General features: G+C 63.6%; 1 protein-coding gene across 1 annotated transcript in view; it reads right to left on the reverse strand.

Annotated features, from left to right (window-relative positions):
* ZFPM1 (zinc finger protein, FOG family member 1) overlaps nucleotides 1-16,572 on the reverse strand; it is a 61,742-nt gene that overhangs the window by 30,534 nt on the left and 14,636 nt on the right. Inside the window, exons 2-3 of the mRNA XM_027513832.1 lie at nucleotides 6,551-6,661; nucleotides 3,948-4,076 (exon numbers count right to left, since the gene is read on the reverse strand). Coding sequence (XP_027369633.1) covers nucleotides 3,948-4,076; nucleotides 6,551-6,661 — 240 coding nt within the window. The remainder of the gene's footprint in view (nucleotides 1-3,947; nucleotides 4,077-6,550; nucleotides 6,662-16,572) is intronic.

The following is a 16,572-nucleotide window of genomic DNA, read 5'->3' on the forward strand; positions in this document are numbered from 1 at the left end:
CTTTCCTCTACCCTCTCACTTGGGCTGGTGGCTCAGCGGGAGATGAGGACAGTGCCAGGCAGGGCAGCCCCCGCCCAACACCCCCTTCCCATTGCGGACTGTAGCCGCCCCACAGACTCAAAACTGGGGGTAGGTCCCTGCTCTGCTCTCATTCACTTTCCCAGTGGCGGCCCCAAGGGACCCCCTCTCCCGGGACCAGACCCTTCCCCCTGCACCCTGCTCAGCACCCTGGGGTCCTGGCGCATTCCTCTCCCACATCCATGCGGACCTGCTGACCTCAGCGCCTTCGTGCCTGCGAGCCCCTCGGGGTCTCTTTTCTGGCGAGGACCCGCCTCTCCTAGACAGTCCACGGAGCTGGTGGTGTTTGGGTACCATGAGGATGGGGGTGCCCCGCCCACCTGGTATGGCCTCCGCACCAGCCTCACCCCCAGTGCTGCTGCCCCTGCCACTCAGAGGAGGGGAGCAACCTCTCTGCGGACCCAGTCCAGACCCCGGGCTCCTGACGGTCAGCGGGGACCCTGGCCAAAGTGCCTGTTACCAGCAGGGGCTCCTCCCTGCTCCGTGGTCTCACACAGCGGCTTCTCCCCCAGACCCTCCCTGACCCAGAGAGGCCTGGGCCCTCCCAGCAGATTCACAGCACTGAGTGGGGAGCTGGCTCCGCTCTGTATGGTTATAAAGATGAGGAAACCAAGCCCAGAGAGGTCAGGCAACCTGCCACAGTCACTCAACAAAGCTGGCCCCAGGCCTGGGCAGGCAGGTCCCGGCCTCTCAGCACAGCTGGGGCTGGACAGGGCTCCCCCTGAAGCAGCTGCACTTGAGAAGTGGCTGCCCGCAGCTGACGACGCTCGTGACGTCTCAAGTGAAGCAACATCTGGAGCGCCTCCCCACCTGTTTCTGGAGCTCTGGGGTCGTGGTGGGGTGGGGGAGCTGGCGTGGGGAGGAGGGAGCTGGTGTGGGGGCAATAATGGTGCTGGAGTTGACAGGCCCCTCACATACCCTGCGGCCCCGACTTTGCTGTGTGTGTGGTGCAGTGCAGAGTCCCCTGGGAAGAGCGGCCGGAAGACCTCCCTTCTGCGTGGGCTGGGGTGTCTCCTGGGGTCTTTGCTCAGGGCCTGGACCCCTGCAGGAAGGGCAGCTGCACCAGACCCACACGTGGCTGCAGAGAGGCGTGTGGCCCAGCCTCTCTGCCGGGTTGAGTCACCTGCCCTGGGACCTCGTGGTCTCGGCCCGCACCTGGCATGGGTCTGACCCAGGAGCTGTCCTGGCCAGCGGAAGACAGCGGCCAGAAAGGCAAGGTAGGGGGCAACCCCCTGCCGGGGCCGCACCATGTGTGAGCGAGCCAGCCAGTGGCCCCCAGAGCCAGGCCGGACAGGGTGTGTGTGATCCCAGCTGGTGCCCCCATCCCGGAGGGAAAGGCAAGGTTCCACTCCCCAAACCCCAGCCTGACAAGCCAGGTCCCCAGCGTGGCAGTCCTCACGTGGGATGGGGCAGGAGGAACAACCGGATGTCAAGCGATCCTCAGATGGGGAGCGGGAGACAAGCACAGGCAGGGGGTCAATGGGACCGTGCGGGAGGGGCCAGGGAACCACCAGAGCCCCAGGACCTGGCGAGGAGTGGCTGCACACCCCTTCCCCTTGGCTGGTCGGACCCTGGGCTGGGCACTGCCCTTGGGGACGCCGATCCAGCCGGCCCCGGCAAGGCCTGCCTCCCATCGCCAGCGGGGCGGCCCCTACAAGATAAGAGCCCACGGGGCCTCTCTGGCTTCCCGGCCAGGCGATAAGTGTGGCCTGTTTGGGGTCTGATAGAGGACGGCCACCACGGCGGTTGGCCAGCGGCCGCTTATCGGCCCATCGCTGCCCACTACACAGAAATTCCTATCTGCAGGAGCCGACAGGGAGCCCCCCCGCAGCCCCCCGAAGATGCAAATAGCGCAGGAAGCTCCCGGGTGCACCCACCCGAGCCAGGCCCCCACAGCTGCCCTGGGGCCAGGCCCTGATCTCCAGGGGCCTCTGCCTTCCCATCTGTAGAACATGGATGTGGATGCTAAGAAGGCCGCGTGGTGGGTGGTGGCCGACGCAAGACAGCTGGGCCGGCGTCCACACACGCACAGCCCGAGCTCCAGAGCCGGGCTGGAGTCTGGTGTGCTGCCTCCGGGCAGTGACGTGGATCAGCCCCAGGGCTGCTCTGAGGACAGCCCGGCCTTTCGTCCCCGCGGTCATGCTCCAGACTGCAGCCTCAGGGTCCAATGCCTGGACTGGTGGTGGTCCCTGGAGTGTGGGAGCCATGGGGCCAAGGCAGGGTTGACTTGGAGTCTGTAGCTGCCTTTTTGTTACCTCGCCCTAGACCTGGGGAAACTGGGGCAGCAGAGTGGACCCCAGCCCCCCAGCTCTGTCCCCCGTGTGTGGAGAGGCCTGGCCCCGCAGGTGGGTGTCCAGCTCAGCCGTGCCCAGCTGGTGGTGCGGGCTGCGTAGACATGTGGCCTGAGGCCTGTCCCTGGCCAGGTGCACTGTGTGTGGAGAAGGCATGCTGTGGGCATGGCCGGCCAGGGCTCCTGGGGCCCCTCCCCGCCTGTCATTGGGTCACTGAGGTGATAAGGGGGCGGCCGAGGAGTCCCGACGGCAGTGGAGTGGCTGTGCTAACGCCCCTTCCAGCGCTGGGCTAGCATGGGGGCCCCGGCCTGTCTGACCCAGGGTGCTCTCTCAGTGGACTGACTCACCCCTGGCCTTGAGTCTGTGGTCGCGGTTCCCATCCTGGTTGTGACCAGCAGCCAACCCTACCCTCTCCAGGCCTCAGACGTGCACATACGGCAAAGAGGTAAGCAGGGAGCCCAGAAGACACACGAGCCCCTCATCTCTTTGGTGCCCTGCAGACATCACTAATCAATCCAGCCCTCTTTCACTGGCACCTCGGGATCACGATGAGGTTCACAGGGCTACTCGAACTGAACTGCAGGAGAGCATCTCTAACACCCCTGGGAGACCGTGGGGGTCCTCTCTGCCGGGGTGAGGTCTTCCCAGCCCCCATAGCTGAGGCCCTCGCCGTACGTCCCCTGCGACCTCCCTCCCCACACTGCTGGCTGTGCTGGTGTCACAGCTCCCCAGGAGCCTGTCTGCTCAGAGTTGACGTCCGGTACACAGCAGGTGCTCAATACATGCTACGTGGCCATGCGCCTGGCCCAGGCCCTGCGTTCACCAGGGCCACGCCTGCCCCCCCTCACCTAGTGGCCCCCACTCGGGGCCCTGACAGCCAGCCACGCTGTGCCCAGTGAGCCACCTTAGCTCCAATTAGGACGCGCCCAGCCCACCTGCGACTCAAGCTGGTGGAGATGGGCGCCTCTGGGAGGGCCTGGTGGGCCCCGAGCTCACAATTCTAGCTACAAATGGGGTGGGGTGGGGCGGGGCAGTGCTGGGAGGCACAGAACCGATTCAAAGACATGCCCTTCATCCAGGAACCTGGGGGGCTGGAGCCGCCTCCTGTCTCCCCTCCTACCCTCTGAGGCCGGAGCCCCTTCCTGGCTGGCAAGGGCCTGGCAGGCGGGCCCCTCCAGATCCACACCCCTACCACCCTGCCTTGGCCCTGCTGCTCCTGCCTGGCGGATGCCCTTCCCGTCTCTCGGCTGCTCCGCTGTCCCCGCCAGACCACAGCCTGCCTCCAAGGAACCCTCAGAGGCCCGTCCACTTCGTGGGGCCCCGGTTTAGCTCTGAGCATCGGTACAGCTCGGTGCCCCATCCAGGGAACCTGCGGACCCACAGGCCGGCTGGACTTTGGGACAGACGTCAGGCTTGGGCCCAACAGTTCACCACCCACCTCCTGGCCAGTATAGCTGGCCTGTCCACCGCGCTCCACCCCGTGCCGTCAGGTGGCTGGTTCTCAGGACCCCCCACTGGCTGGGCCCCAGGGCCGCCCTGCGAGGCAATGCTGCCAGACCCGGCCGCAGGCGCGCTTACCTGGCCCACTCCAGGGGCTGCTGGCTGCCTCCTCCTCCGGCCTCATCTCTGGCTCCCGATGCTCTGGCTCCTCGGGGCCTCCTGGGGACGTGGGGGCCGGCGGCAGTGGAGGGGGTGGAGGATTAGCGTCTGCGGAAAGGAGACCAGTAGGTTCCCTGGAGCCTCAGGACACCGAGGTGTCTGCCCACCCCAGCCCGCGGCCGCGAGGGATACTGAAGCCAGGTGGGTGAGCGTGTGGCCACGGTGACCCCCTCACCCAGGCTTCTTCAAACTGGGGGGGTACGATCAGACATCTCAGTTCTGCCACCCAAGCCTTTTAAAAAAACAAACCCTCAGCCCCTCATTAACTGCAGCAGTGATAGGCGCCCTCCCCGCTGTTGTTAATAATTAGAGTGTGGATGGCCTCTCGGCACGCCCAGGCCAGCGGGCACACGCGCGGCCCAGCTCCCGGTCTCCTCGGCTGGCAGCTGGGGGCCCCTCCACCAAGCCCCGCACCCAATTCCAGCCCAAAGGGCATATTTGCCTTCCCTACTGGACCGATAACCACGGCGGCCCCCAATCAATGAGGTCCCATAAAAGCCCCCCCTTGGTGACGTCACGCACCCGGCAGATTATTAATACCGCGATAAGGGCTGTGATTAACATCGAATAAATCAATCACACGGTATAAAAGTCCTATTATTTTTGGCTATAAATCAACGCGGCTGGCATCTGAGCTCCAGCCACTGCGCGGGAGCCACGCTGGGCCCGCCCGACAGGCAGACATTGCTCCTGCCGCCTTATCACGCTCATCAGCGCGTTATCACCACAGTCTGTGCCAGGTGCAACCCCGACTGTTTTTTCCAGCTCCTCCCCGGGCCCGCCCCCACTCCATGCAGCCCAGCTCCCAGATCAGATAAGGGACCCGGCTCCCCGGGGCAAAGTCCACCAGGAACCAGCCGCTGGCCCTCTGGAGAGCGAGGCCCCCGTGAGCTCGCAGCACCTGATGGTGATGGAGGTGGTGGTGGAGGCCCCTCGTCACACCCTGGGCCACTGAGGGGCTCAGGCCCAGTTACAGATGTGGAAACCAAGGCTCAGAGAGGGCCGAGGTTGGGGCCAGGCTGGGGTGGGCGGGGCGGGTGCTGGCTGCAGTGCTAAGTGACTGATGGAGATGATGAAGGCAGAGACAGAGACAGCCACCCAACAAGAGTGTCAGAGTCCAGGCTTGGGCCCCTCTGCTCTGCCCACTGCCCAGGGGAGCTGAGGATGACGGGAGCCCTGGCACTGGGTTCGAGTCCTGCTGGCCTGGCCTCACTGCAGGAGCTGGGACCCCAACGGGCTGTGCTGGGGAAAGGCACACAGGCCGCAGGTCTCAGGATGGGGCCTGTTGGGGGCCTATGGTTATCCCGGGGAGACTCTGACACTGGCACCTTACGGGGGTGGGGGTTCCACAGTGAGAAGCCCCCCACCTTGTGTCTGGGAATCTCAGCCCCTCAGTCCCAGCCCTGCCAGGCTGTCCTGCTGTCCTTCTGCATCCCACTGCAGGGCCTTTGCACGGGCAGCTCCACACGTCCTGCACGTCTGCTCACAGCTGCCCTCACCCATCTCGCCTTCACTCCCAGTCACAGCACCACTCAGTCCTGTGACTGTCTCCCCCATCACACTATGGCCTGGGGGTGACTCTGCCTCTGTGCAGGGGGCTTCATGGCAGAGTGGGGATGGGAGTGAGGTTTCCACCCACGGCCAGCAGGGCAGAGGGGGTGGGGTAAGGTGAGCAGGACTCAGAGCCCACCCCCAAACCTACTAACCACCCCCCAGTCTCAGGTCCCTCTTCTGGAAAACAGGGATGAGGGCGCTGACCTCCCCCAGGGCCTCCACCTCAGGGAGGCCTCTCCTCCTAGGGGTCTCTGGGGCAATCTGAGGACGTGGCTGGCCCAAGAGGCTGGGCCAGCTTCGAGGCCCTTCCAGGGACCTGGCCAGAGGAGACTCCTTGGTGTCAGTTAATCCACCGCTGGGTGTGTGTGGGAATCTCTCCTCCCAAGTCCTGTTCTCAGCTTTAGAAACACATCCCCAACCCCTAGGACGCTGCCACCAGGAGGGCCCAAGGAAAGGGTCAGGTGCAAAGGGTGGGGTGGGGAGGGGAGGGAGCCGGCAGAGGGCTGGGAAGTCCACCTGAACTCAGGCCTAGGGTGGGATCCTGTTTGGGAGTTTACAGGCGGGGTGACCCTGGGCAAATCACTCAGCCTCTCGGGGCCTCATTCTCTCGTCTGTAAAGGGAGCCCCACATGTGCTGAGGCAAGCGTCCCTGTTTCACTGAGTCTGGGAGGCCACTCAGAGCCCACGTGACCCTGACTCAACCTGGACTAGACCCTCCCCATCTGGCTTCGCTCTCCCCATCTGCACCATGAAGGGCTTAGCTTTCCAGACCCCCATCCCCGACCCCCTCCATGCCTTCTCCTGGCCCTGCCGGGCATGGCTAGCCCACGGGCACCTCTCAGCACAATGCCCATTTCACACGTGTGGAAACTTGAGTCCTCAGTGGGCACTGGCTCGTGTGAAGTTGCGAGGATGGGGGGCAGCCCAGGGGGCCGGGCCAGGCCTGTGGGGCCCACCGCCCGACTCACCTGGACTGGAAGGGCTTGTGGGCTCAGGCTCCACCGCTGTGGCCTCCCGCTCTGGGAGGCTAGTGTCTGCGGCCTGGGCCTCTTCTTTGGCCTCCATGTCTCCGAGGGAACCTGCGGACACAGCCCCAGAGGAGTCGTAAGGCGCTGCCCCCTCACGGTGCACCCACCACCGGCCCCCTGACCCTCCCAGAACCAGTGCAGCCCCAGGGGCCGGTGCAGTGGGGACCAGGCAGAGTCTCAGCCCCTCACACGGTCAGAGGCCCCGAGGGGGTGGCCACGAGCAGGGCTTCCCCCAGGGATGCGTGTACCCTGCCCCTGTACCCACCCCAAGCCCCGCACCAGTTCCCACACCTGGGGGTCACCCGGCCGCCCGCTGCCCGGGGCTGCCTGCTGGGCCCCCCAGGGGAGACATCACCCCGGCCACTGCGCGGTCGCCCCCATGCCCGGGCCCCCTCCTGCAGGAAGCCCCTACACTCGGGGTTCCAAAGTCTGAGGATGTGCCGAGGGTGGGCCCCAGGGCCTGTCCCGCAGGAGGAGCTCGTCAACCCAATTAAAGCGGCAATGGCCGATGAGGCTGAGGTGGGCATGCAGGTGCCTGCAACCAGCCCATCATCTTCCCTCAGAGGCTCCTGTGGCGGGGTTGGGGGGGGGCGGTGCCCCACGGGGCTCTCCTGACAGCCGAGCAAGCAGCCTGATCCCAGACCACCTGGGAAACCTGCCAGGGGCCCCCACGTGCAGGCCAGGGTGGCAACCTCTGCTCCAAGGTCAGGATGGTACCTGTGTCGGGGGCAAGAGACCTGTGGAGAGCAGCTGTCCCACTTCACCCTCCACCAATCCCCCAGACCCTTACCCTGCCCCCTTCCTAGCTCCTCCTCTGGACACCTGCCCCACCCACTGCTCAGCTGCACCCCTGGATTCTAGCTCCGGGCCCCCACAGAGCTGTAAGGACAGGAGATGGGCCGGCGGGCGCTCACTTCTCGTGGCCGTGGGGCTCAGACACAGAACCAGCCCCAGGGTGAACCCTCATGCATGGTCTCTCATCAGTGCGCCCGCATGGGAGGCTCCATGGCAGGCTGGGAGCGCCACAGACTCGTGCCCCTGGGATGAGCGGGCGGCCTGACCCTCTGTGACCTCCCCTGCCTGTGGGGTTGGCCGGAGCAAGCACTGCTGGTAGCCTTGTGGGTGCACAGCACACAGGCCTGGGGCCGGCCCATTTGCCCGCCTCTTTCTAGAAGTCCGGGTGCTTCGGCAGCTTACTCAGAGTGGAGAGGGGGCCCCGAAGCTGTGGGCCCTCGTGCAGATGGCAGGGACTTCATGGCCTCAGTGACCGGCTCCGGAGAAGGGGTGTGAGGCCCCTGCTTTCAGGGACTGCTGGGACCAGAGTCCTGGGGTTGGGCATTTGTCTCTCTCCACCCCACTCTCCCACCCAGGTGGGCCTCAGCCACCCAGGGAGGCCCCAGCTCCTGGCAGCTCCATTTATGAAAGAACAAAGGGATCTGCTCGGCACAAAGCGTGACAGGAGCGTGAAGAAAGAGGCTGCCGGCAGCAGCAATTTATCCTAATGGCGCTAATTCATTCTAGCACAATTAATGCTCTGATAATGCAGGAGACAATCGCCAACCAGCAAATGGCTCCAGGCCCACAAGAAGGATGTGATGGGATGTGATGCTGTGAATCCCGCCCCACGAGACCTTGGAGCTTCTGCTGGAGCCTCCCCGCCACTGTGACACCCCAGAGGCCACCTGGGCACCTGGGTCCGGGCTCCACCTGAGGGGGTGGGGGGCAGGAAAGTTTCTCCACTGACTGGAGGGACACTGCTGCTTCTCCAAGCGCCCTGGGCCAGAAAAGACCCCACTTATCCCTGAGGAACCCTTTCTGCCCAGACACCCCAGCAGCTGGGCCAGGCCAACCCTCAGCCGGGCAGGTGGGGTCCTTCCACCTCTCTGCGCTCAGAAATTGTAATAGCTCCAGCCCCGCATCAGGAAGCCTGATTTCATCTGTATGGAGCCATGATCAGGTCCTGACACACAGCAAGTGTGCAGGAAACACCAACATTACCAACATCAACATCACACCAACTTTAACAGCTACTAACGCCCCGCACCCAGCAGGGCCTGGGAAAAGGGGCCAGGGTGGGGAGGGGCACTGCTCCTATGGAGCTTCACGTGTCTGTGAGCCCTGCGCTCAGCATCTACAAATGTCTCCCCCTTAAGCCCTCCCTGGCCTCATAGCCCAGGGGTGGAGGACAGTGGGGAAGGTGTGAATGGGGAGCAGCAGTGGGAGGCAGGCCCAGATGTAAGGAGCTACGGGCAAGTGCCTGGGGACCTCCCAGCGCCCCAGAGGTGAGCCCCAGTTGTAGCCATTTTGCAGGCGAGTCAACAGAGGCCCTCAGCCAGAACCCCCAACACTGCACCTTCCTGGCTGCTGCTCTTCCCCCACCCTGCCCGCGACCTGGGGTGAGGGTGACACCAGCCCCGTGCCCGGAGGGGTGGAGAGCGGGATCCAAGGCCGAGCACCTGTCTGGAAGCATCCACGGGGGATGATGCTGGTCACCCATGCTGGGCACAGCCCCCGCTGCCCGGAGCCCCTCGGTTATCACGGCAAGCAGACGCCCCGCGAGCCGATCTGTCTCCTGCTCATTAAGCCGGACGCCGAAATGGAAATGAAAACATAATAGCTATTTGATTGGGGGTGAGATATTTTGCATATTGGCTTGGCGCTGATAGTGGAATTTCATCAACTCCCTTTTTTCATGCTTTAAAACTGAATTACTGAGACAGGCTCTGTGTGGAGGAACGATCCCTGCTCCTTCCAAGTCCCGGGCTGCCTGGTCCTCCTGGCTTTGATGGTGAGACAGCTGGGGGTCTTTTTGAATGACTGCTCAGAAGAAAGCCGGAGCTGGCGGCTGAGGGGGACTAAAGCCCCCGAGGTGGCCCCAAGGGGGCTGGCACAGAGTCAGGAAGTCCAGAGGCCCCGGGTGAACCCCGCCCCAGTAGGGAGACCCCCGCTCCCGCCGCAGACCACTTCTTGGAAGGCGTTGCCACAGTCGGCCCAGCGAGCTGCTGCTCCCTAGGCTGAAGGTGCGCCCATAGCTGCGATGATGGGATGGCTCCCTGCGAGTGCAGAGTGGCCTCTGGTCCTCTGCAGACTGTGCTTGCCCCCCAGGCCACTGGAAACATTAAGTGAAAGAATTTGGGCCAAGTCCAGCGGCCTCGCACCTGGACTCCGTGCGTGACCCAGGTGTCACCCCCCCCGCCCACGGCTGCCGTGTTACACAGTCATTCACGGCTGTGGGGCGGTCCTCTGTGTCCCCAAAGCACGGAGGAGGGGAGGTGGGATCGCCTGACCCCACTCAATGTTGGGGCCGGGGCCTGGTCGTGCTCACAGGCCCACTGGCCCAGGGGTGGGGTGGACTCCCCTGGGCACGCGACCCTGCTCAGGTCTCCACCTGGAGTGTGGCGGACATGAGCGCCCATGGCCTCCTGCTCAACCGCTGTTCACGCCCTCGTTCTCCATTCGCTCATGAAACCTCCCCTGAGTCCACCTTCCTGCACCAGGCCCTGGGGACCCTGCAGCCAACACAACCCCCGCCCCCCACCCCCCAGGGGAAAAAAATGTCAAAATGCAAGTGTGGCCACTGCCACCAAGGAGAGGTGGAGAGGCCAGTCAGGGAAGGCCTCCTGGAGGAGGTGACAAATAAGCGGCGATCTGGAATGGGACAGCGGAGACTGCCTGCAAGTGGGGCGGGGGAAGAGCACTCCAGGAGGAAGGAAGAGCAGGACTCGAGGCCTGGGCCTGTGTGCCACCCACCCCTCCAGCCCAGGTTCCACACAGAAAACAGCTTGCGAGAGCAGCTTGTATCCAGGGCTGGGGTCAGGGTTCAGTGAGGTGGTGTCGGTGGGTGCTGAGCACAGGCCTGACTTTATTGCAAGTGTTGCTATGATTTCAGCTCCCCAGGGAGGGGCCCTATGGGCTCCTCTGGGGGGTGGTCTCAGGGTGCACGGGGGTGGAGACCGAGGGGCACAGCAGAGGGAAGGGTATAAGGGGCTGGGGACTGGGCAGGGCATCGTAGGGGAGGAGAAAGACTGCCCCCCAGGCTGGTGGAAGGCCTGGCTCCCTGTCCCGCTGGCTCCGGTCAGCTGGCGGGCAGGAGAGGCACGGGGCTGCCAGGGAGAGACCCTGGTCTCTGGGCGGCACAGTGACCAGATAAGGGCCCGATAACAGAGAGAAAATAGCAACAGATTCAGACTTTCCCATCGCTGGGCAGCTGGGCAGCTTGGGCCATGGCAGGGACAGAAGGAGGTGGGGATGGGCCCACTCTCCTTGCGGGGCTGTGCTGTGTCCTGGGGGCTCGGGCAGCGCTCGCAGACTGAGTAGGTCTGAAGCCTGACCCCTGGGGGGCCCGTGGGACCTCTGGTGACCCGTCCCCAGCAGGAGGGGCTCTGGCACAGCTGTGTGGAGGAGGGAGCCAAAGCCCTGAGTGCAGAAGCTGCCCAGGCCCCTAGGGGCCACATGACCCCTCCTTCACCCGCAGTTCTCACAAGGAACCAAGCCGAGTTGGATGGAGTGAAGCGAGCGAGAAGAGGAGCCCTTGGCTGGGATGGGCGAGCAGGGCGGGCCTGGCACACAGGGTCAGGGTGAAGGGCAGGGCTGTCCCACGCTTCGGAGCCTGGGCAGGAAAGGGGCACAGGGGTAGGCAGCAGGGTAGAGACAAAGTCTTGGCCCCAGGGAAGGTCACCAAGGCCTGGAGGGTCCCATTAAGTCAGGACTTCTTACACCTCTGCCAACACTCAGCAGGGAGGAGGGTCCTGGCCCCTGGGCCCTAAGAGGCTCGCTTGGCACAGGGGTACAGTCCCCTTGGAGGAGGCTGGGGGTCTGGGAGGTTCCCTGGGCGCCCGTGGGTCCTCCCACACCCACCCTCCTGCCAGGGGACCTTAGCCACGCTGTCCTTCCCCCTGCCCAGCTGAGGCCTCTTCCTCCCTCTGTGAGATTCCCCACCCCAACCCCCCCACCCCCAGTCTGGGTCCGCCCTGCAGCCTCACATTTGTCTGCAATTCTCCCCAGGGTGGGGTGCTCTGATGCTTTGCTGCCCCTCAGTGCCCCCAGTAGGGAGACCTCCGCTTCTGTCTCAGACCACTACTCGGAAGGCGCTGCTGCAGTCGGCCCAGCGGGCTGCTGCTCCCTAGGCTGAAGGTGCGCCCACAGCTGCGATGATGGGACGGCTCCCTGCGAGTGCAGAGTGGCCTCTGGTCCTCTGGAGGCTCGGACTGGGAGGGGCGCACACTCCCCCGTGGTGACCCGCCAGCAGGCCTCATCAACCCAGGATCACCGCTGACAGCCAGGGTGGCCACAAAGAGGATGTTGGAGAGATAATCTCGGCTTCTTCGAGTGGGCAGCCTGCCCTGCGGAGGGGACAGAAAGGAGCTGAACCTCTGTGCGCTGGGGGCCTGGGCCTGGACGCCCTCCTGCACTGGTCCTGGTGCACCCTGCCCCCCGACCTGCCCAGGAAGGGCATGGCCCTGGGACAGACGAGACGGGGGTGGGTGGGACAGATTGACTCCCGCTAAGGTTCAGCGGGATGGTGCTCAGGCGCACTGCGCACTGGGGGGCTCGTGACTCCTTGCAGAGGAGCAGGTGTGGGCGAGGGTCACCCTCAGGCGCAGCACCCCCCATGGCTGTGGTGGGGTGAGTGGTGGGTCACCTGCCTTTGCTTCCAGGCTGTGAGCTGCACTTGACCCATGAGGCATCCTAGCCCCCAGGGTACCCAGACCGACCCCGGGGGTGCTGGTGGGCACGGTGTCCCCAGTGAGCCAGGCCCAGGAAGTGGCTGGCTGCTGTCACAACCCACTCTGGGTCACTAGAGGGCAAGGAGGGAGTTGGGTGCTCAGTGCCGAGCCCAACAGGGTCACACTCTCTAGGAATGGGGGCCCCACGCTCCTAAGAACAGAGTGCCGTGATCTACCCCAGCTTTTAACAAATTAAAACATTGTAAGGAGATACCCTTCGCATACAATGACATCCGTCCTTTTGGGCATCACTCAGCTTTTGGAAGCCTGTTCACTTAAAGACACGTTTCCCTGGTGGCTCAGAGGGTAAAGCGTCTGCCTGCAGTGCGGGAGACCCGGGTTCGATCCTTGGGTCTGGAAGATCCCCTGGAGAATGAAATAGCAACCCACTCTGGTACTCTTGCCTGGAAAATCCCATGGGCTTTGCCTGGTAGGCTATAGTCCGTGGGGTTGCAAAGAGTCGGACACGACTGAGCGACTTCACTTTTCCCTTTTCCGTGGTGGTCCAGTAGTTAAGACTCCATGCTCCCAAAGCAGGCGGCCCGGGTTTGATCCCTGGTCAGGGAACTAGATCCCACATGCCACAACTAAGAGTTCACATGCTGCAACTAAAGATTCCTCACACCACAACGAACAGGGCAGATCCCACATGTGGCAAGTGAGACCCCTTGCAGCCAAAGGAAAAGAGAGAGGAACAGGACAGTCCTACATAATTCAAATGAAACCCAGGCCCCCGTGGCTCAGGCTCGTGCAAACAAACGCTCCAGCAGCCCAAATGCCCACTGGCTTCTCTCCAAAGCTCCGCAGGGGTCAGTCAGGATCTTAGCCCCTTTATGGCATCGACCACCTTTCTCAGTCACTTCTCCACCCCCAGCTGACCCAGCGCCTGGCCGTCTGGTCCTGATCCCAGCTTCCTTGTCCCCACTCCCAGGACACCCCCACTTGTTTGCTGACGCCCTCACAGGACATCTGCAGCTGGGCTCCCAGCTATGGAGGGAAGGCCTGGGTGACCAGAAGACAGCAGAGGGGGCAGGTGGGGGGTGCAGAGTGAGCCCAGCAAGCACATTCCTGGGGATCCCCTGTTCCCCAGACACGGGAGCCCCGCTGTCCAGTGTAGCTGCTGAGCCTGGGGGACCACCTTGGCCAGCTGGTCAGCTCCCCCAGCCTCTCTCTTGGGGCTGTCAGCACAGATGCTGAGTGACTGTCTCCACCGTCCCTTGTTCCTGGTGATGTTCACCCAGACCCACCATGGGCCATGGCCCACTGCAGTCACACCAGTGCCCACCTGCTCCTGACTCTGGCAAGGCGGCACTGTCTCTTCATGGCACACTTGCTCCATCACCCCTCCTCTGTCTGCACCCCAGCACCCTCAGCTTGGGCTCACAGTCATTGCTCAGGGACTCTGGTGACCAAGTGATGGGTGGGGGAGGGTAACAGGCTGGGGGCCACTGGGCCCCCAGGAGAGGAGCTGGGCACAGTGGTGGGGTGAGAGGGAGCCTGAGCCTGCTTGTTGGGGGGTGTGTGACCAGGGAATGAGCCCCAGGAGCCCTGAGCATGCCACCTGCCCCCACTGGCAGAAGATAAGCTGGCTGGCCCTGCCTGGGTCTCTGAGGCCTGGTGAGTGGGGGGCTCCAGGCAGGCAGGAAGGAGTTGTGGGAAATAGGACACCAACCCCCATGGGGCCCTGTGCCCAGCCACCACCACTTCCTCCTGCAGCCAGCCTGGAGCAGACGGGTGAGCCTGGGGGGCTTAACTGCCCCAGCCTGAGGACCATGACTGGACCCCTCCACACACATCACCCCTCAAGGCTGCACTGGGCAGGCAGGACCACGAGCAGCTCTGGGATCTCTGCCAAGCAGGAGCAATGCCACAACCATCATGACACTTGTAACGACCCTTAGTGTGACCCCATCCTCCAGGGAGAGTGGGGGAACCAGGGCACAGAGAGGTAAAGAAACTTGCCCAAGGCCTCGCAGCTGGGGGAGTGGACAGGCTGCCATCTATTCTCCCTTCCAGAGCCTTGCATTCTCCCTGAGGCCCACCCCGCTCAACCCGCTGTCCCTGTTTGTAGAGACAGGGGGCCACTCATGGACGTTATAGAGCTACCGTGAAGGTGGACAGGTAAGGGTTTTTCAGGAGATAAAGATGCACCCTGGATGGGGGTGTCCTTCCCAGGAGCACTGGGAGTCCACCAGGCCTGACACATGTTGGGTCAATTGTGAGCAAACGGGTCCAGACTGCGGACACACCTCGGATACCATGAAGGGCCAGGAAGGGTGCAGGGTAAAGAATCGTGGGTGGGTATGGAGTGGTCACCAAGGGCTGTGACCGTGAACAGGGAGAACTGCCCGTGCAAAGTCCTGGGATTGGGGAAGAGTCTGGTGATTTGGCTGCTGCAGCTGAGGATGGAGCACCAGGCCGAGAGAGAGGCAGAGAGGCCAGCCAGTCGGGGTTTATTCTCAGCACCGTGGGACATAGCAGAATGTGGACGCTGGATTGCAGGAAGGACCCCAGGGTGCGGCTGCCGTGGCCCGGCCGCCATCTCCTCAGGCCGGCTCCAGGTCTCTCCCTGCTAGGAGCCTGTCCCGTCTTGCAGATCAGGGCCAGCGGGCTGGTCCCCCACCTCGGTCCCTGGGGGCAGAGGCCCAGGCCAGCGAGGCAGAGAGAGAGGGGAGGCGGAGGAGGCGGGAAGAAAGCGCAGGGCCTGAGAAAGCCCAGCCCGGCTGATAGGGGAGAGATTGGTTTCAGCCGGAGCCGCGCCTGCCAAGTCTACATCCTACCAGCGGCCTGCACTTACTCAACATTCATCACTGCTGAGCTCGGAAACTTTATCAACGCTAGAGGTTGGCGCCATCTCTGGGCCTGGCCACTCCCGGCCCTCCGATGGGCCCGATAGCTGCTGATAGATTACGCGAGATTGTTTCACTCTGGAGAACCGATTACGAACGCTCCTGGGGGAGGGGTGCAGACCACGTGGCCTGGGGGTGAGAGTGGGGGGAGGGCCGGGGTTTTCCAGAAACACTGGCACATGTGGCAGAGACCCCACAGATGACTGGTGGAGAGGAGGAGGGCGTGAGGCCACTCGTGGGGCGGGAGCGACGGTCAAAGCCATGGCGCGCGGCAGGGCGACCGATGCTGTGGCACAGCCGTGAGTGGGCAGGGGAGCCGGAGGAGGAGAGGACGGGGCCGCGGAGAGATTCTCTCCAGATGGGCCGATAAGGCTGACAGATGGGAGCGGGGCTGTGGCTAATGGAGCCATCGCCGCGTAGCCTGCGTCAGACGGATAGAGGCAGACTACTTCCCAGCTGGGACTCTGTGTGACTGGCCCTGCCATCTGACGGGGGGCTGGAGACCTGGAGGGCACGGGCTGGGTGCTGAGCCCTCCTCAACTCTCACCCCTGGGGGCTGTGGCCCCAAGGGGCCCATGGCCAGGCCTGCCCCTGTGCACGACTGCCTCGGTCCCACACTGCAGAGGGCCATCTTGCCATGGGAACTCCCACGCCTACTTGGGTTCTGGGTTCCATTCATGCCACGGCGCAGCGGCCCTGGAGGGCGGGGGGCAGGTGTCTCCTCCTCCAGGCAGGCCCTCGGGATGCTCGGAGAGCCAGGACCAGGACCAGCATTGGGCCTGTGAGACTAGTGTCCAGACTCGAGGCCAGTGCCGTGGGTGTCTCTCCAGCACCTGGGGACAGCGTGCAGCAAGGGAGGAAGGAGCACAGTCATTTGGTGGGGGGGCTGTTTTCCTGTTCGGTGTGCCTGGTCAGAAGCAGCCAATCCCCTCTGCTCCCACTGCACAGACGGGGAAACTGAAGCCCGAAGTGGCGGGGCTCTGGGGCCCACAGGGAGTCGGTGGCTGTGCAGAGCCTGAGCCCCAACCTCCTGGCCAATGCACCCCTCGTCCCTGTGGGGCCTGGAACCACAGCATCCAAGAAGCTGGGAGCAGGGACCCTGGAAGGCCACTCACCACCCTGAGCCTAGCTCCTCAGGTGTAAACTGGAAGTTAACCATCAGCCTCAAGTTCACAGATGAAAGAAGGAGGCTGTGGGGGCTAGGGGACTGGGGAGGGCGGTCAGGGTTCAGTGGGACAGAACCTCGTTGGGAAGATGGAGAATTTCTGGAAATGCACAGTGGTAATGACCTGTGAATGACCTACTGCCACGGAGTTACTTGAAATGGATAAATGGTGTTTCATGTTACATGAATTTATAAAGCACACACACATACGCGCGCGCGCGC

Source organism: Bos indicus x Bos taurus, chromosome 18 (assembly GCF_003369695.1).
Source record: "Bos indicus x Bos taurus breed Angus x Brahman F1 hybrid chromosome 18, Bos_hybrid_MaternalHap_v2.0, whole genome shotgun sequence".
NCBI lineage: Eukaryota > Metazoa > Chordata > Mammalia > Artiodactyla > Bovidae > Bos > Bos indicus x Bos taurus.